At 32.5% G+C, this 19,928-nt stretch overlaps 1 protein-coding gene across 2 annotated transcripts in view; it reads left to right on the forward strand.

Annotated features, from left to right (window-relative positions):
- Positions 1 to 19,928, forward strand: part of LOC110031251 (CAAX prenyl protease 1 homolog) — a 26,204-nt gene continuing 6,276 nt past the window's right edge. Inside the window, exons 1-11 of one of the 2 annotated variants that reach the window (XM_020734369.1) lie at positions 2 to 178; positions 3,816 to 3,963; positions 4,158 to 4,242; positions 4,318 to 4,413; positions 5,110 to 5,175; positions 5,361 to 5,459; positions 5,609 to 5,722; positions 5,954 to 6,064; positions 12,350 to 12,412; positions 14,424 to 14,516; positions 15,780 to 15,893. In XM_020734369.1, coding sequence (XP_020590028.1) covers positions 148 to 178; positions 3,816 to 3,963; positions 4,158 to 4,242; positions 4,318 to 4,413; positions 5,110 to 5,175; positions 5,361 to 5,459; positions 5,609 to 5,722; positions 5,954 to 6,064; positions 12,350 to 12,412; positions 14,424 to 14,516; positions 15,780 to 15,893 — 1,020 coding nt within the window. In that variant the 5' untranslated portion in view covers positions 2 to 147. Of the gene's footprint in view, positions 179 to 3,815; positions 3,964 to 4,157; positions 4,243 to 4,317; positions 4,414 to 5,109; positions 5,176 to 5,360; positions 5,460 to 5,608; positions 5,723 to 5,953; positions 6,065 to 12,349; positions 12,413 to 14,423; positions 14,517 to 15,779; positions 15,894 to 19,928 lie in introns of both variants that reach the window. The other variant, XM_020734377.1, reaches the window with a different exon arrangement.

Genomic DNA, 19,928 nt, shown 5'->3' on the forward strand with positions numbered 1-19,928 from the left:
TCTGATATTTTTTATTTTTGTTAACCAGGACAGTCGAGGCGGCTTCTCGGTTCGCCTGTAACACAAGCTTTCGTCTCCATTTTGACCTACACAAGTAGCCGACGCGGCCATCTGATTGCCGGCCAGCCAAGGTTTCCCGAATCCTAAATGGCGCTGCCTTACTTGGAAGCTGTCTTGAGTATGCGCGCGCCGCGCCCTTTCGCTTGGCCAATCTCTTCTAAAAATATTTTGGTTCCCTTGCCATGCTGATTTCTGACTATTGATCTCAATATTATTATCATGGCATAATCTGTCCTTTTTTTTTTTCATCGTGCCCTGATCCTTACGCTGGTTTGGGGCCAAGGGAGATGTTGGAATAGCAATCCTATCAGGGATTCTATTCTTTAAGTTTATTTCTCAGTGGTTTTGTTTTCATTGAGCTTTACTGAATGCTTTTAGTTTCATATTTTTTTTTTTCATTTGGATTATTCTTTCGTTTAAAATTTTAATTCTAAGTTTGTATTCTCACGGTCTAGTGGGTTATGATGACTAATGATGAAGGGCGAATCGGCTTTTGTTTTTGAGGGTGGACAAAAATACCAAATGTTTCTTTTTTATAAAATATTTGGAAAAAAAGATATATCTAGTGTGTGTGGATGTAACTTTGTTCTGCCCCTGCTAATGGTGATTTCTTGTGGCATAATAATAGCATGATTTGACTATGGGTTGATTGCTTCTCGTGCTTAAGAGATGATTTTTATTTCCGATTGATGGCGACCTGAAATTTATGCTGTGATATGGAGGTTTCTTTGGGTATTTAAAAAATGTTGTTGGAGATATCGACCTAATGATCATAGATGTGCTGCATTGGCTTTTTAATAGCTATGTTTGAGATCTATTTAACTGTTATTCGCTCTGGGCATTTTGAATTTCTTTGAAAGGTTTTGGATTAGTTTTTTTATGTAATATTCTGTCACCAAGCATGGGTTTTGAGGAGGAGCATAATCTGTCTCTCAAACGAGAAAGATAATGCATTGTTGAGTTATTCTTGAAACTTGTGTTCCATATTAATTCAATGATCAACATGCATCTTTACGTGGGGATTCAAACAAACATGATTAACTCATGATTAGATTGAGCTGACATGAATACTTTTAGTCAAATAAAGTTAAAAGATGGAGTTTGAGTAGATCCAATGGGATCATTTTCATGTTCTTGCTCTGTCGAAGTATCTTGAGTCACATTTGATTTTAACTTGAAGGCTTTATTTGAGTGTAAATCCTTAGTGTGGTCTAAACTTATTTTCTTTAGCCATTTGGGTCATCTAAAGCAACAAAATTAATTATAGAGCTCTCTCGATACAAGGATTCACGAGGTAATAACAATTTGATTGATGCATCTTGGTTTGCTTTTTGAGATGGTGTCTTTGATAATGCGCATGGGATATTGGTTATTCCAAAAGTACATGTTCTGAGATTTATTGAACACGATATGGCATTATAGCTAAATAATTAGAAGCCATGCATCATAGATCGATTCTATCTTGCCAAGGAGGAATCAGACAGCTGCAATGATACTACTACGATATGGTTTTTATTGGCAAGGACCAAAAAAAAAACAGTCTCCAACAATAAAATGTTGTATATTAAAAAATAAAAATAAAAATCTATTAATGTAAAGAAATTTGTTTCTGCAGGGAACAATTGAGATTAAAGGTTCAACTGAAGTTGTTGAAAATGAGAAGTGTCTATCAATAAGGTAGTGTAATTGCAAAACAATAAGTCTATTAATATTAAAAAATAGGTTCTTGGAATGGATTAGAAAATATTAAATTGAAGTTGATGTACTTTGATATGGACCATATGGCTAGATTGTTTAAGAATAATGCTAAATATGTTATCAAAGAGTCTAAATGTAAGCCATAGATGATTAAGGTTGTTCAACGGTGAAATGTAGTAAATAGTTCAAAATATTAAATTTTATTTTAATGAATAGTGGCATAGAATATATTACAATAAGGCCAATTTAGACAAAAATCTAAAGAATCTAGTAGTGAACAATGATATATTAGAAAACACATTACGGTTTAGTTATTGTAGATAACGTTAATTGTTGATAACGTAGTAAAAAGAAAATAGGTTGAGTTGCTTGGATTGTAATTATGATGAGAAGAGGAATGAAGAGCAAAAAACAACGTTAATAGGTTAGTAAGCATTTTGGGCTACCTAACTTAAGATACCGGTGTTTTAAAAGGCATTTTAGGGGATCTTCTGAAGCTCACCTCCTACTGAGATGGGACGAAATGCTTCATATAGTTTGGGGAGGTGTTTAACTTTTTGGAATTATGCCTATGTAGGTTGGGGCATCACTACGTGTGCCTAGGACTCCACTCTTAGACTTCACTATTAGGGAGATAAACTCATAATATAATTTGAATTAATTTAAATTATCATATTTGTAATTTTTATCTTCTTATAATTTATAATTATCTTTCTTATATATTCAAAGAAAAATATGAATGAAAAAATTATTTGCCTTTTATTTTTTAAGAGTGAAATCCTATCAAATTGATTACTCTTTTTCAAGCCTGTGGAAACATTGAAGCCCTGGGATTTACTCACCTTTATTTCCCTCCCATCACGATAATTCCAATCTTCGCTCACTTCACTAGAGACACCTTGTTGCTTTGCATATTTTTTGTTGACTTGTACGTCACTTTAGTTGGTAGCCTCTGGCAACTTGTTTCTTGTATTATTTCACTTTGATTTCTCACTTTGTTTAATGTTACATGATTGTGTCAATGAACTTTATATTTTTTTATTTATTTAAACATTTCAATTGTATTTTGTATATATGAAAAATAAAAATAAAAAAAAATATTCGGACTTATGGCATGTGGCGAGATAGTGTATGTACATCAAGAGAACTCCTCACTTTATGCCTTTGCCTTTTAAAACATTTCTAAATACTCAGACAGACTTAATATAATTTTGCACCAAATATACCTCTGTAGAATAATATGGTGAAGTAGGATTCAATAAGTGGACCAAATATTTGTTGAAAACCGGTGGTGTTAGTCTATTGTTGCTGATGATGACCTGATTGTTTAGAGAACTCCTCACTTTATGCCTTTGCCTTTTAAAACATTTCTAAATACTCAGACAGACATATTTAATATAATTTTGCACCAAATATACCTCTATAGAATAATATGGTCAAGTAGGATTCAATAAGTGGACGAAATATTCGTTGGAAACCGGTGGTGTTAGTCTGTTGTTGCTGATGATGACCTGATTGTTTAATTTAAAATAGTTCAGGCTAGGGGAAAGCTTTCATCTTGCATAGATGCTGGCATCTTTGTATGCATAATCTCTGCCTCCATTGTTCCTCTTGACCTATTACACATTTGAGAGAAATGAAGAGGTGCCCATAGGTATAATATAAATGTTTATTTTCACAAAGCTTGCTGTTAGTTAACAAACACGAGACATATGCTCTTCGAGATCTATTAGGGAGATGGATGAGAAGAGGACATTTTGATCAAGGATATTGAGGTTCTAGTTTTGAGTATATTCCAGCCTCAACTAGCATTAGAGGGGTTCCTCAAATGTTTGGTTTTTAATGCTGCTAGTGTAGCAGTACAGCACTTAGAAGCAAGTTCTACTATATCTAAAAAGGCCTTCTAATAAAAAAACATCAAAATGCATAGGATTGTGTATTGTATTGATTAAGCTACTTCAACCCATGTCGTGTGAACAATTTCAAAATGAACATTTTGAATTTTTTGTTTTTTTTTTCATATATTTGGTTGTAACCTGCCATTTTCTTTTTTTCAGGCTTTATGATCTTAATGTACTTGTTTGAGACTTATCTTGATATTCGACAACATAGAGCTTTGAAGTTGCCAAGCCTTCCTAAACAGTTAGAAGGAGTAGTGAGTCAAGAGAAGTTTGAAAAATCTAAAGCATACAGCCTTGAAAAGAGGTTCATTTCTTTCTTGAGGTTTTCAAAAAGTCAGCTTTTTAATCTTTCTTGATCAATTAGTCTATTTTTGAAGGCATTGTACTGTGGATGCATTCATACTTGGGTCATATGTTATAGTTTGGTAGACCTGATTTGCAAAGAAACCATGTGGTTATTCAAACGTCAAGACTGACGCTTTCTTTCTCATTTTTCAGCTATTTTCACTTTGTTCATGAAGTCGTAACCATTGTATTGGACACATCAATTTTGTACTTTGGTGTGTTACCATGGTTTTGGAAGGTAGTAAATGAACTTGCTATTATTTTTTTGATTTTATTCTTGTTCCGTAAGTGTTTATTCTTTTTCTGGTTGCAGAAATCTGGGGACATTGCATCACACATTGGCCTGAATTCTGATAATGAGATAATACATACTTTGTCTTTTTTAGCAGGTGTTATGGTTTGGTCACAGGTATGCTTACTAGCTCTGAGAACATAAAATAATTTATTTATCATTTTTTTCTGCTATACATTTAATAGTAGTGGTCCCGTCAAATTTTTTTTTTTCAATTTTCATGTGCCCATGAGGTGAGGGGAGTTTTGTTTTCAATTTGTCACAAAATGAGCACATGTGCCCAGTTTTATCCAAAATTGGGTTTATAAAAATCATATATGTTCATTTTCCTATATTAGATACAGTGATCATATTGATTAGATTCAAATTAATATAAATGGTGATTGTTGAATTTATGCTCCAATCGTAGCAAAGAACTTGAGACACATTGATCAAGACTTTGTACTATTGGATCGGTTTACTTATGACCCTTAGATAGAAAAAAACTTACGACACATGGCTCGGGCCTCTATACTGTTAGTTCTATCGTTCTTTCCCTCGAATTTTAATTTGTGTGCTTTCCCAAAGGATTGTCAACCCCTATGAATATATCTCCTCTTGTACAAAGAAAAGTGAAGAAGCTTGAGAGTTTCTCTATTGTTCTATGTTCTACATGGTATTAGAGCAATGTTAGGGCGTTTCTTTCATCCTTTAATTTTATTCTCTATGGTTAGGGTTTCCACTACCAGCCTTTATTTTTATTATTAATTTTTTGTCATTTAGATTATTTGTCATGATAATGTCTATTTAATTTTTTTTTCCAATTTTTTGCAGATAACTGACCTTCCATTTTCCCTTTATTCAACATTTGTGATCGAGTCTCGTCATGGTTTTAACAAAGTAAGCAGAATTTTTTGAGGTTATAATATACATTTAACATGCTACTTTGAAAGTATGTTTTCTAGATAATGCAGAAGCTGTGTTTCAATCATCTGTTGATAAATTATTGTTCATTTCCTCAACTTTATGCTGAAGCTCTGGCCCTTCCTCTCTTTTACTCTCAAACTTAACTCTTTTTTCTTCAGCAAACAATCTGGCTTTTCTTTAGAGACCTGTTCAAGGGAATTTGTCTCTCTATACTGCTCGGTCCCCCTATTATTGCAGCATTAATTTTCATAGTGCAGGTGTGTTTTTCACTTTGTGAATTCTCTTATTTTGATAATTATGAAAATCATGCAGTGCTATGGATTAACTGCATATTTTCATCATGTTCAGACTTTTTGAATGCATTATGCCTTGTTGATTGTCTAATTAATATTATGTCTGGTTGCAGAAAGGTGGTCCTTATCTGGCAATCTACCTTTGGGCTTTCATGTTTGTGCTTTCCATTGTAATGATGACTATTTATCCTGTTCTAATTGCACCCTTATTTAATAAGTTTACCCCTGTAAGTATTCATTCTTTCTCATATTGTTTTTGCTGCCGACTAAATATTGTTAACAGAATGTCAGCATGCATGTTATTGAATTAGGATATTATTTCCTTGTGTTGGTTTTATCATATCTTTATATAGATTTAAATTTTTCTTGCATGATCTTATATAATTTTTCTTGCATGGTGTTATATAATTTTTCTAGCAATCTAACCTGTCCTTTTTCTTGCAACGCCCTATTAATAGCTACCAGAAGGGGATCTAAGGGAAAAGATTGAGAAATTGGCAGCCTCACTCAAGTTTCCATTGAAAAAGTTATTTGTTATTGATGGATCTACAAGGTCAAGCCATAGTAATGTCAGTATTTTTTATCCATTTTGTACAAATTTTTATAGCTTATGATTGTAGCTTACTGTATTTTGTGTTTCAACGGATCTTGTACCCGGTAACAACATTTAGTCCAGAAGATTTATTTACCTAATTTTTTTTACAGATTTTAGGTTGATGAGGAATGAATGAGAAGTTACTGGAGAGTGCACCTGTTTTACCTCTTTTATGTGTAATAAAACTTATGAATTGAAGGTGTAGTAGATATATCATGGTTTTGCTTAATTTTGGATGTTTCAGAGTCTTAAGAATGATGCAATAAGGATGAGATGCATAAAAACATACAAAAGATCACAGTTATAATTTTTCAACTTTTAATTTAGGCAAAGATTAGTCTTGCTTGATACAAAATCTCAAATCATACTTAATTTGTTTCAAATGGTATTATGAAAGTTGCCAAAATCTAAAATTCTACAAAAATTTTGAGAATGAATGTAAAATTTTTTTAGTGATTGAACTCACACCACAAAATGACAATTGTTATGTAAATTACTCAAATTTATCATAGAATAATTTAAATGAAAAAGAAGGATACAATTCATCAATTTGGAGATCCAAGTCTCACGCTAGTACAGGGAAGAAGAAACTGATTAATTTTGGACGTTTCAGAGTCTTAAGAATGATGCAATAAGGATGAGATGCATAAAAAAGCATACAAAAGATCACAATCATAATTTTTTAACTTTTAATTTAGGCAAAGATTAGTATTGCTTGATATAAAATCTGAAATCATACTTAATTTATTTTAAACGGTATTATGAAAGTTGTCAAAATCTAAAATTCTACAAAAAATTTGAGAATGAATGTATAATTCGTTAGCGACTGAACCCACACCACAAAATGACAACTGCCATGTAAATTACTCAATTTTTTCTTAAAATAATTTAAATGAAAAAGAAAGATGCAACTCATTAGTTTGGAGATCCAGGCCTCACGCTAGTACAAGGAAAAAGAAACTGACTTATTTCGGATGCTTCCGAGTCTTAAGAATGATGCAGTAAGGATGAGGCGCATAAAAAAACATACAAAAGATCACAATCATAATTTTTGAACTTTTAATTTAGGCAAAATTTAGTTTTTCTTGATACAAAATCTGAAATCATACTTTAATTTGTTTCAAATGATATTATGAAAGTTGTCAAAATCTAAAATTCTACAAAAATTGTTAGAATGAATGTAAAATTCTTTAGTGACTGAACCCACACCACAAAATGACATCTGTCATGTGAATTACTCAAATTTATCATAAAATAATTTAAATGAAAAAGAAGGATACAATTCATCAGTTTGAGGATCAAGCCTCACGCTAGTACAGGGAGAAGCTTTCCGCAAAAAATTGCGGTCTAGACTTCTGAAGTGGTCGAAGAATTCATGTCCAGTGATACACTTAAGTATTGGGAGGACATATGAGTTTTATTAAACCAAAATATGCATTTTACATGTCTATGAAACTCCTATTCATAATGAAAAAAATAAAAAAATTATTACTTTTCATAATCTTTAGAGATATAGTCTAAGCCTGTGAATTTCAATTCAACAATATCAAATTTCAACAAAGATAGTAATTTTACAGTTCCGTCCAGCCAAAATAGGGGCTCTTAATTTCCTACAGAAAGAAGAAATTGCAGGTACCGATCCTTGCTATAGTATTAGAACCGAGTAAGAAAAATAAAGCAGTTGCCTAACAATAGTAGTATTGAAGAAGGAGATGTGGAAGCTGATTGACTATAGTAGAAAAGTGTTTAAGAGAGAAACTTGCAGCAGTCGAAAAGAGAGCAGTGGAATATATACTATTGTCAGAACTTGGAAAACTGTAGGTGTGTTGGATCAGAGGAAAGAAATCAAATCGGCTGAATCAAACTACTTGCAATAGTAAATAAATTTTGTCAAGATAATAAAAATGTTAGAGAACACATCTTGTTTCATAATCATTAACATCATAAGCATGTTCTGTACTAATATAATCTAAGGAAAGTATAAATCAAGACATACTGCCAACTAAAACAATGTTATCACACATGATTTGTCTTTCCTATAAATAAGGACTATGATATTTGAATCATTCCATATATCTTTTATCTAGTTTATGCTATAAACTTTCAACCACCAATTTCAAATACATGTCACTTGGTATGGATTTTTATGCTATGGAGCATGTACTGCTGTTAAAAGTATTTGAACATAAATTACCATTGCATGTTTTAAAGTTTCATTACTTTCATAATGTAAAATAGAACTAAGTAATGCAAAGTACAATTTGATGCTACAATACATCGAGCAAAACCAAAAAAATCACAACTAATAGCCATAATAGTAGCTGAAATAAGTTAAGACAAAAAATAGAGTTGAATAACTTATGTGAAATATCCCTACAATATATTAAGTATCCAAAGAATTTTTTTGTTGTAAGAGTTGGTGGAAGTTATTAGAATAAATAAAGGTTTTTTTAGCAAAAAAAAAATTATTATCATCCAATGAAATACTGCAACATAAAGCAATTACACCATTATTAGATGAAAATAACTAAAAGAAAAATATATGCAAGTCCAACTGATAAACATACTAATTACCAGAAGAGAAAGTCTCAAGGGTTCTCATTAAAAAGTATAAACTTCCAATTTTGTATACTTTGGAAAGCGATAGTATATTCTCCTGCTTTTTTTCTCTTTTGGCATACATAATTTGAAATTTTATTTTCTACTAGCTCTTCTGCGCTAGAAATTTTAACGTTAACTCCAATTAATAGAGAGCCTACATCATCAATATTCCCAACAATAGGTTGTTCATCAAGAGCAAAAAATCTAAGTGGGTCTGGATCACTACTCTTTTGAGTAAATGTCGGTTCAGTTTTAATTGTTGGGCTAGCAATATGATAAGCTACTAATTTTAAGGAAGCATCTAAAGTTAATTCAAAATTTTGTGTGCAAAATAAATCATGAGTTGGAACTGCCACCATTGCGTTAAACGAAAGGTTTTTATTAAATGAATGTTTCTCATTGCCACTATTATTTGGAGGTTTTCACATCTCTGGGCATGCCTGAAAACTAGTGACAAAAAAAATTTTCAAGAAGAACAATAAGGAGGATTGCTTCAAATTCTATCTTTTGCCTATAGCAACCATCTATGGATCTATTCCAAAATTCTTTCTTCGGAGGGAAATTTACATCCATTTTGCTTAGTATTCTAACCATTGATGCCTTAATTTGCCTGATATTAATAGTATTTACTTGAAACAGTTTACCAAAACTTGAACCATCTATGAATTTGAGGGCCTGAAAAAGCAACCCAAAATAATGTAATAGGAGATTACTTGGTACAATCAATATGAGATGACAACTTAAACGTACGTATTCATAACAAATTCATACAGTATGTTCTTTGAGAAGTGATTAGATTCTTCATGTATGATGAGAGTTCATAATATAATTTTTAACCAAACATGAATAAATCATGAATCTGTGATTAATCTTTATACTGGGATGATAACAATGGGGAGAGATAAAAAGGCAACACCAACTTTGATCTCCCATTAGACAGATGGGAGTTGGCTTTCTTTGAAAATAAGATAGTCTGTGGCAAGATTTATAGGTTCTTCTTGAAAAAATATGGGGAAAAGAGAGTAGTTAGAGGACTACCATTCTTAACAAATGATCATGGAAACGAGGATATTCATTGTCGGAGAAGCCTTGGGAACAGGAGCTAGGTTTAAGCATTCGATCGGTTTGGATGGATCGGCTTTCAAATTGGTCAAACAGATTGCAACCAAAATTCGAAATCGAACTAATCAAAATTTTGATAAAATGGAACCGAACAAAAAAATTTAGTTCGGCTTAAACAGTTTGGTTATGAACAAACCAAAATTTAGTTATTTGAAATTTGGCTATGAACAAACATCAAGAATAACATATCTCCTATGTATTTTATGGATATAATCTCATGAATGATTTATTTAATTTTGAATTTTTGATTTTTTCGGTTTGTTCGTTTGAAAGAAAATTAAACCGAATCAATAATATAAATCGAATATTGAGGTTTTTAAAACAAGATATCGAAATGCATTTTTGGAATTGAACTGAATTATTCAAATTTGTTTGGGTTAGCTCATTTTTTAGGTTTTAACCAAATGATGCACATCCCTAGCAAGATCAGCTACAAGGCATGCATCTCAATGTGCCAATAATTGAGTGTTCATTGGCATGGATGCAATGGGGGTTGAGGAAAGATTCAGATCTATAGGAAGTGATTATGTAAAAGTCTATACATGAAAAAAAAAAAATGAAGTTGATAAGTGTTTAGCCATCCTGAAGTAGCTGAGGCGTTGTTCTAGGTGTTGATGCAAAATATAACATGTGCGCTAAACCATGGGGACAATGCCCTAGAGTTGAATTGAGATTATTGACAATAAGGGAAGAGGAATCTCAACACTACACAAGTGTGCAAAGGTATTAATTGGAGCTCATGCTATCTGTGTGTGTGAAGCAGTGAGCTGCACATGAGCATTGAGAGGTCATGTTGCAATTTGAGCAAGCACTGTTACATGTGAATTTGATATCTATTGCAAGCACCTTGTCCGAGTTTGCGAGGGTGCGAGTGCCGGGCGCGAGGGAGCTATAGGTGGATACAAGTGATGAACTAATAGCTAGCTTTAAGATAGATGCAAGGATGGAATATTTGAAGGTTTAAACAAAATACAGGTCGCACCTTAAGGTTGAAACATCAATACGTAGGTTATTGATAAATTAGATAATCACAACATCAATCACAGGTGTTTCCTTTCATGTTTTAGCAGCATATGGCATGTATTTGCTGGCCTAATAACATATTTTCAATAGATCTAGTTGAGGAGTTATTTGGCTCAATATTTGTAGCAGTAATCACTGTAATATTTATCGTCTCCTCGATATCCAAGGTGCACTTATGATAGTCCTAGAGTTGAAAGATGGAATGCAGATGGAATGTTTCTAATAATACATTTGATATGAAATTGATGAGTAATTTACAATGAATCGTGTTATTTAAAAGGCTTTCAATTCAAATTTTCCTTTTATATGGTAAAATTATGATTGTGAGTCGAGCTGTCGATAGTAGGGATACTAACAAAAAATTTTCCACCGGTGCTGTAAGATTTCAGATACGTTGATAGTAGGAGGCTAGCTAAATCTTTCCTTAACACCTTCCACAGACCTGACACTTTTAGACACAAATCTTGCATGCTTGTCTCAGGTTTATTTTTTTTTTTTGAATCACCCGGGCTTGAGCTTGAGTGCGATTGAATTTTGCATTTGCTTGGGTTTGGTATCCAAATAGCTTGAAGTTCAAACTCTACTTGCTAAGCATTTTTAGATGATAGTATATCATGTCTGTGAAAGCAATAACTGAGAAAAGTGATGCATTTTGAAAATGGTGAAAGTAGCCTAACAAGGATAGTGTGAAGAAATAACGGTAGCAATGGAAAAGATGCGGCTGATGGCGTTGGAGTAAATGAGTGGCCGTTGTTAAGCAAAACGGCAACGCAACAGAGGTTGGCGATTGTCTATGAGTAAGGGAGGCATTTATAGATTCAAAATTCTCTTTCCGCATCACATAACTTCAATGGATCTTTGTTCTTTTGTACTAGTAACATTACTTCTTAAGTAGCCATGCTACCAAGACAGTAGAAAATATGAAGGAAATAGCTATGTTTCTTTTTAGTTGTGACATTACATAGTTTTAGTAATCGCTGAAAAATCACCCGTAATAGGTTAATAATCCATTCTACTCCTATAGTCATTATAGAGGATTTCAATAATTAGCAAATTCCTTGGTAATAAAATGCAGAAATTTATTTCTCTTGATTTATACACAAACATTTTGAACTTGTTTTAAGATCAAATTTTAATACCAAGTGCGTTTCATAAGTTTCTATGAACTCTAGGTAAGATTCTGTGCTCTTATTCTAAGATTCTATTTTGTGGACTCTAGCATTATATTAATAGCCTCTTGGTCATTGTTTAGGCAACCCAATAATTGCTTTAGGCCTGCCTACTCTCTTCTTTGGCTATGGCTTTTAATTTGCTGAGGCGGCAAGTGCAACAACTTTGTAAGGATATTGGATTTTTTTTCTTGACTAATCCAAATTAATACTTATTTGAAATTTTTGTGAACAATTAATCTGGAATGATACTCAGATTTATGCTAAACATTATGTTAAGACGTCCAAAAGTATATTTTTGGTGCTACTATATGTATGATTTTGGCTTATATGATCACTTGCAGGCATACATGTATGGATTTTTCAAGAACAAGCGCATCGTTCTTTATGATACATTAATCCAACAGGTGTGATTGTATGCATTTTTGTATTTTGTCATTACTTGGCCGTATTGTAGCAAATGTCAAATTGTTCATGATATGTAAAATTTTTGTTTGAGGATGAAATATCACATGAACAAAATATTTAGTTAGCATCATGTTTCGACGTGGTTTCAGTTCTAATGTTGTGAAACACTGATCATCTTCATGTTTTTAAGCACCTAAATCGGCAAAAACATATAGTTGATTAATGAATTGATTGAAGTTGATATTTGGGCTTTTTTTTGTTTAATTAGTTATATATGATCTATTTTCTTTTGTTTAATTGTTTATTTTTTTCTTATGTGCTTGTTAGCTACCACATTATGCTGTTGGATTGTTTGATCCTAATTATGATGCTATTCCATGAAATGCCTAATTAGTAAGGGTTGTAGCTGGTCAGCATATTATTTATGAATTTGGGCTTCAGCACATGATTTTGGACCTCGAGATGATTAGGTTCTTATATTTATAATGCAAGCTTCTTTACTTTGTAAAGGGGAAGAATTGTTGAATATTATTTTATAAATTTGATTTTACCATTTATTTCTGAAAAGCATCTTTTGTTATATACTAGAATTATGTAACCTTTCCCTCTTGCAATTGAACTGCTGTTACAGAGACAGTTCACACACTTCAGCATGTGTCTTCAGTATTGTTAAATTTTACTCACCTTCCGATGTTGTTTCTTTCTGTGGCTTTCTGCTTTATTTTAACTACTCGGCAGGGTTTCTTGACTAATTTATCTAGTTAGGTTTTTTTTGTGCATCTGCAATATGTTTTCCTTTTAATATGCTGATCTCTATTTTGATGCAGAAGAATCATATCATTCTTTATGTCACAGTTGCTTCATGTCATAGTAACCAGTTAGAATTAAAATAAAAAGAAAAACTTGATGGAAATTAAACCTTGTTCTTTGAGGTCAAGTGGATCGTTTAGTGCTCTCGACAGCTAGATCTCTTGAGAAGTTTATCGTGTGATTCATGCCCTAAATTTTTTTTAGTAGCTAAATTTGGATTTTTGCTATTTAATTCATAGGAAAATTTTGATGAGATGTTAATTTTAAGTTTCATTTTTTAAAAAAATTTATAACATATTTCTAAGACATTGAACCTAGTTACATTTTCTTCATTTGCACATAAACATTCTCATTTTCAAGCCTGCCATTGTAGTTTATATTCTTTTTAATTTTCTCCTTAGTAAAACTTCTAGTTGTGTGAAATTTAATTGGTATGCTTATCTGTATCAATAAAATGGTTTTATGCCTTTGTAATGGGTAAGTATTTTCCCAACATTAGCCACTTATCTTTAAGTTTGTAGCCTGGACTTAAAATGATGGGTTTTTAACCAAATAGTTGGGAAGAATGTTGGCGATGTTGAAAGAATTCTTTTTGCATTCTAGTGATGAGAACAGCAGTATTCATCTCAATGATTATTTGTATGAACGTACTCGTGGTGGAATTGTGCTGAATGTTTCAGATACGCTGATGCTCTGAAGCTCTGAAATTTTTTTTGTTTCTTTTCAGTGGTCTTAAACATGACTGCTAGTTACTTTCATTTCTTCTCAATTCTTTCTTTTGTATGCTCGTGGTGTTAAAATATATATTTTTTTATTCTAGTGGCGATTCTTTGGTATGGGTAGCATACATCTAAATGATAATTCATTTGATTACCCTCATAGCCCTGTGTATTGAATGGTTTGAGGATGTTAATGCTCTGAATTTTTGTGTTTTCTTTTTTAGTGGTCTTAAACGTGACATCTAGTAGCTATTATCTTTTTCCCTTTTTTTTTTCTTTTGTATGCTTGTTTGAACATACTTTTTTTTATTCTTAATTGCACATTTGTTATGCTAATGATCCAAAAATTTTGTTGTGAAATTTGAAATTAAAGTCTTATCCTGAATATATCTTGAACATGTGTAGCTTCATTAGTTTGCTGCAGGAAATTTGTTCATTTAATTTAAAAATAATTTATTTTTTTGATGGAACGTTTTTGCAGTGCAAGAATGAGGAAGAAGTTGTTGCTGTTATTGCTCATGAACTCGGGCACTGGAAGTTAAACCATACGGTGTTTTCTTTCATTGCTGTACAGGTATATTGTTGGAGATATTTGATATTTTGAGATTTTAGTGCTGCATTTCTATTTTTTTTCTGATAATTTACTATATATAAAACTATTGAATATCTTATGCATCCAGTCTATATAACAGAAGATAAAATGAGTTCAAGTCATGCACTAAACACACACATTTTTTATGTTTACTATAGGACTCATTTAAGTATATGCACTCAATTTTTTGCCGTGACCCTTTCTATGATATAACCCCCTTTTCTTCTATTATGAGCAGCAAGTTCCAAGCTACTTATCCATGTATTTTAATCAAACTCTATTGTTCACTAACTTTAATAACATCTTCTGTTGATCAATATCCAACTTTGAAATGTACTTACTTCATAGTTATGGCTAGGTAATTGAATTTCCCGAGAATCACTTCTATAACATATTTACATTTTGTGATTTAGCTGCCATTTGTTGGGCTTGATTGCTTCTTAGATTATGCTGGTTAATTTTTAATTCTTCTTCCCCTAACATTTTTTTATCTTAACTGGTTTTACATCTTTATTTATTTTTATTGTTTTCATGTTTTTAAAAGTATTTTCTTAGTTTATTTTTCAAAATTTAAAACTTAATGTGGAATGGTTTTTGTGGGAACCACTGCATATCATCTCATTCTAAATCCTGACTTTTAGTTTTCAACTTTTATAATTCATGAAATAAGTGTTTATATTTTTTTCCTCATGATTAGTTTTTGTTAACGTAGTAGATCTTCTTCCTTATATATTTAATGATGCAGATTGTAGTCATATGTATATTATTGCTTTCCATGTCACACATTATGTTTTGTATAATCTAAGGATGAAACGGAGGTGAATATTTTCCGATTGAATCTCTCTAGAAGTCTCATCAGATTTGCAGCTGGATCCTGTTTTTTCAATCGATTGTTAATAAAGTATGTATTTGGTTTGATTTTCTGCACAAAACCTATCATAAAATCTTAACTGTTTGATAAAAAATTCAAATAAAGTTTGAAAATCTTGAGCTATAAATTTGTACTTCGTTCACTATTGTATTTGACGAAGAGATACATATCAATTTATTTCCAAATCCATATTCCATTTGCTTATAGCCCTAGTTTTTTAAGGTCAATATGCTTTTTTTTTACTCAAAAGCTTATGGATACCAAATTTTGCTGAATATCCAATTTGTCTCAACTTTATTTGCCAGTGTTGAAACTATTCTTATTTGGATTATTTATTTATTTATTTATTCATTTATTGGGTGATTTTTGTGAAGGTAATTACATTTCTACAATTTGGAGGATATACCCTGGTGAGGAATTCTAAGGATCTATTCCGGAGTTTTGGCTTTGATACACAGCCTGTGCTTATTGGTCTCGTAATATTTCAGGTGCCTCGTCTGTCTCTCGCATAAAAAATAAAAGGAAAATTACGATAAAAGATTCTAAGCCAGAGAAAAAGTTTGCAATTACGTGCTTTGAAAGAAGTATACATTTTTTGAGGTTTAGTTTTTGGTGAACACAAAGATTTAAGTCGGACTGTAGCTCTGCTTTGTGGTTCCCTCAAATGTTTTCTTGATTCTCGAAATGCAATATTTGGCATTAATACCAAATATGTTAGTTATTAGAAGGATGATGGACAGAATAGTAGGAGAAAAGTTGTAAGGCTCTCACACCTAATTTATAATTATTTTCTTGGGTTGAACCCCTCATACACCCCAAAAGACAATGTATTTTTGGAGTTTTTTTTTGTTGGTCAGATCATTCTTTTTTTTTGTTGTTCTCAAAACTATAAGACCTCTGTGTAGTTTTTACTAGTTAATCCTACTATCTCTTTGTCAACCTAAAAGACTTGCTTCATCTTCTTGCAAATCGTTTATTTAACTCTTGAATATAGTCAAAACAACTTTTGTTGTTAAAGAGATAGTAGGATTAATTAGTTAACTTATAGTACTGTATTAGTTTATGCTACTGCTCATACATGTGTTTACAACTTATATCCAAAATGAGATTGTTTGGTGTGTTTTTCTATTTTTATTTATTTATTTATTTCATTATTATTTTTATTGCTTTTGACATATTCTAAATTTAAGTGTGTGGCTTTAGATAATTCGACATACATTGTACATCTTTAATAGATGGCAGTTTGATTTTTTTTTTAGTCAATGATGAAGTTGATCTAGTCATATATGTCGATTTGATAGTTGTTTACGGCCTTTATCAATAATTCAAAAGAATGTGGATCTATATATATATTCTGGGTGAACAATCACCTTCTTTCATGCTCCTTAGCTCTTTTAACCTTGATAATGAACTTTTTCTATTATTTCGTGTGCCCCCTTCGGTGATTTTATTTCTATTTTTCATCAAAACAATACTTAGGGTTCCTTGAGTTGTGGCTTTTACTTCCTTTCGATAGTGGATGAGTAGATAACAATGTAGGCATCCCATTCACCGTTGTTTTTATTTAGGAGCTGTGACAATCGTTCCTTCTGATGAACATTATTTTTGTCACCATAGCACTGCCTCAACATTTTGTCCTCTTTGAAACCTTGATGACAGGAAGGTCAAAGCATCTTTGTCAGGCTGGTCACGGATTTTGAAAACCTTGACGACAAAATTAATTGAATTAAGTATAAAATTCTACATTAACATTCATAGTTTGGTAGCAAAGAACCAGTCAAGAAACCTTAATAAAACTACGAAATAGCACTTTGGTCATTGAAGTTGGATAGGCCATATTATGCTATTATACCCTATTAAACATTTAACATGATAGATTGAGGGAAATTGAAAACTTTAAGAAATATCCCATGCAAATCCATGAATGATCCGTGGAAAATTGCTAGTATTTTTTCCAGGGCTAAATGTATGAAAATAACCTTCTTGGTTCAAAAAGTGCTTTCCAGGTTCAAAATGTGGCCCAATTTGCAATAAATGCATTTCTAAAAAAAATGAAGATTTAAATGATGACAAGGTTTTCAAATCACAATTGTGCATTGTGGTCAATTTTCAAAGAAAGTGAAGAACATCTTTGTGAACTTTTTTTAATTTATAAATATAGTTTTTGGGAGGGGAAAAATAATTATTCCACTGTTATTCTATTGAAAAACGATTAGAAGTTAAATAGAGGAGGATAACTCCCATATTGGGAAAACAATAATATCAATTATAACTCCCATAATAAAAGAATAAAACAAGAACAATGACATGGCAAGACTAGACAATATTAAATCATGCAGTGCTTTGGTCAAAATTAGGCATGAACAGTCCTTCGGTGAATATATCCCTATTTGTTTAGTGGTAGAGATAAATGGTATGCAAATGGCTCCACAATCAATCTTCTCTTTTATGAAGTGTCTGTCTAGCTCCACATGCTCTGTGTGATCATGTTGCACAAGATTTTCTGGCATGCTTATGACGCTTTATTGACACAATATAACTTAATTGGCATGTTTATTGGCATTTACAGCTCTTCTAGAAATCTTCTCAACCATAACATTTCACATACTCCATTAGCCATAGCCTTATATTCTTCCTACACACCACTCGTTGCAACCACATTCTGTTTTTTACTTTTCCATATAACCAGGTTTTCCCACACATAGGTGCATTATCTAGAAGTTGATCTCGTGTCAATAACTAAGCCTGCCCAATCTACATCAGTGTACGTCTCAATGTTCATTTGTGTGGTCTTCTGAAAGATTAAGCTTTTATCTGTTGTACATTTTAGATATCTGAGAATTTTGTTGACTGCTTCAAGACGTTTTCCATAGGGTGAATGCATATATCGACTTATTAAACTAACAAAAACTACAATATCTAGTTGTGCATGTGATAATTATATTATTTTTTCCACCAAATTTTGATACTTAATTGTATTCACCGGATCACCTTTCTTCCTATCTCCTATTTTCTTGATTTGGATCAATAGTGTTTGTTGGCCTACACCCACTCATCACAGTTTCCTTGAGAAGATCAAGCACATACTTTTGCTAGGAGACAAGAATTCTTTTCTTCAATCGAGTAATCTCCATGCTAAAGAAATACCGCAGAAATTCTAAGTCCTTGGTTTTAAAAATAGATGATAGAGAATTCTTCAAACGATTCAGCTCATGTGCATCATTTCCTATGAGAATGATATCATCCACATACACAATCATCACTATTATTTTTCCATCATTTGAATGTCTGAAGTGCAGTAAGATTTACTTGCCTTTGAGTACCATGACTTTTAACAAATAGTATAAATTTCTCAAACCATGCTCTCTATGATTGCTCCAACCCTTGTAAGGATTTTTTTCAGTTTACGCCCTTTTGTGCCAAACTTTTCGATAAATTTCGGAGATGCATTCATATACACTTCTTCTTCTAAGTCTGCATTGAGGAATATATTTTTTATATCTAGTTGTTATAGGGGTTAGTCTTGATTTGCTGCAAGTGATAGAAGAGCCCTTACAGAGTTGGGTTTGCAACTAGACCAAATGTCTCTAACTAATCAATGTCATAGGTCTGAGTGAATCCCTTGGTGATCAATCGAGTTTGTATCATTCTAGAAAGCCATCAAAATTATACTTAATTGTAATGACTAGTTTGCGATTGATAGTTGTCTTTCTTCTAGGTAGATCAACCAACTTCCATGTGTCATTTTTTTTAAGAACTTTCATCTCTTCAAAATTAGCCTTCTTCCACTTAGAGACTTTCAGAGTATCATGCACAGTACTTGGAATCTTCATACATGAGAATTGTAAGGTAAAAGCACAAAAAGTGGATGAGAAATTTTTATAACACATAGTGGGATACCGAAATTTAATCCAAAACCACAAATCATAAACAAATATTATTACTTGAACAAATAGGATTACAATCAGAACTTAAAAGGAACTAGAAAACAAAATACATCAATGTGCGACTAGGGCCGGGTGGAAAGACCAGTGGTGACGGTGGTGTTGGCACGGTGGTTGAGGGCTGAAGTGGAAGAGGGTGCGAAACAAGGGGGCTGAAGTAGGGTAAGTGGATCAGTGTGGATAGGAAGTGTAAGGGAGGGCTAGCTGTCACGATGGAGTGCAGAAAAGGAAAGTCTGTGACTGGGAGTGGCTTGACAAGGAAGTGGAAGGAGTTCGTTAGCAACCTGGAAGGGTATGGTCAGAGATGGAAGAGGGGGTTGGCGGCGACTGAAAAACAAGGAAGTGGAAGGAGGGTTGTCCGACGGCTGGAAAACAGAGAGGAGGCAATCACCACTTCGGAGCAGAATACATTCGGAGCACCACCTGTCCTCGGATACAACCCTAGTAAGGTTTTGGGAAAGTGGTTGAAGACTGATGTGAAAGCCTAGAGACAAAAATAAAAAATTAGAAAAAACTAAACCCTAAAACATATAACCAACCTATATATAGCATTAGATCAAATAGGAGTTGGGGTGGGGG

This window comes from Phalaenopsis equestris, unplaced genomic scaffold, assembly GCF_001263595.1.
Source record: "Phalaenopsis equestris unplaced genomic scaffold, ASM126359v1 Scaffold000002, whole genome shotgun sequence".
Lineage (NCBI taxonomy): Eukaryota > Viridiplantae > Streptophyta > Magnoliopsida > Asparagales > Orchidaceae > Phalaenopsis > Phalaenopsis equestris.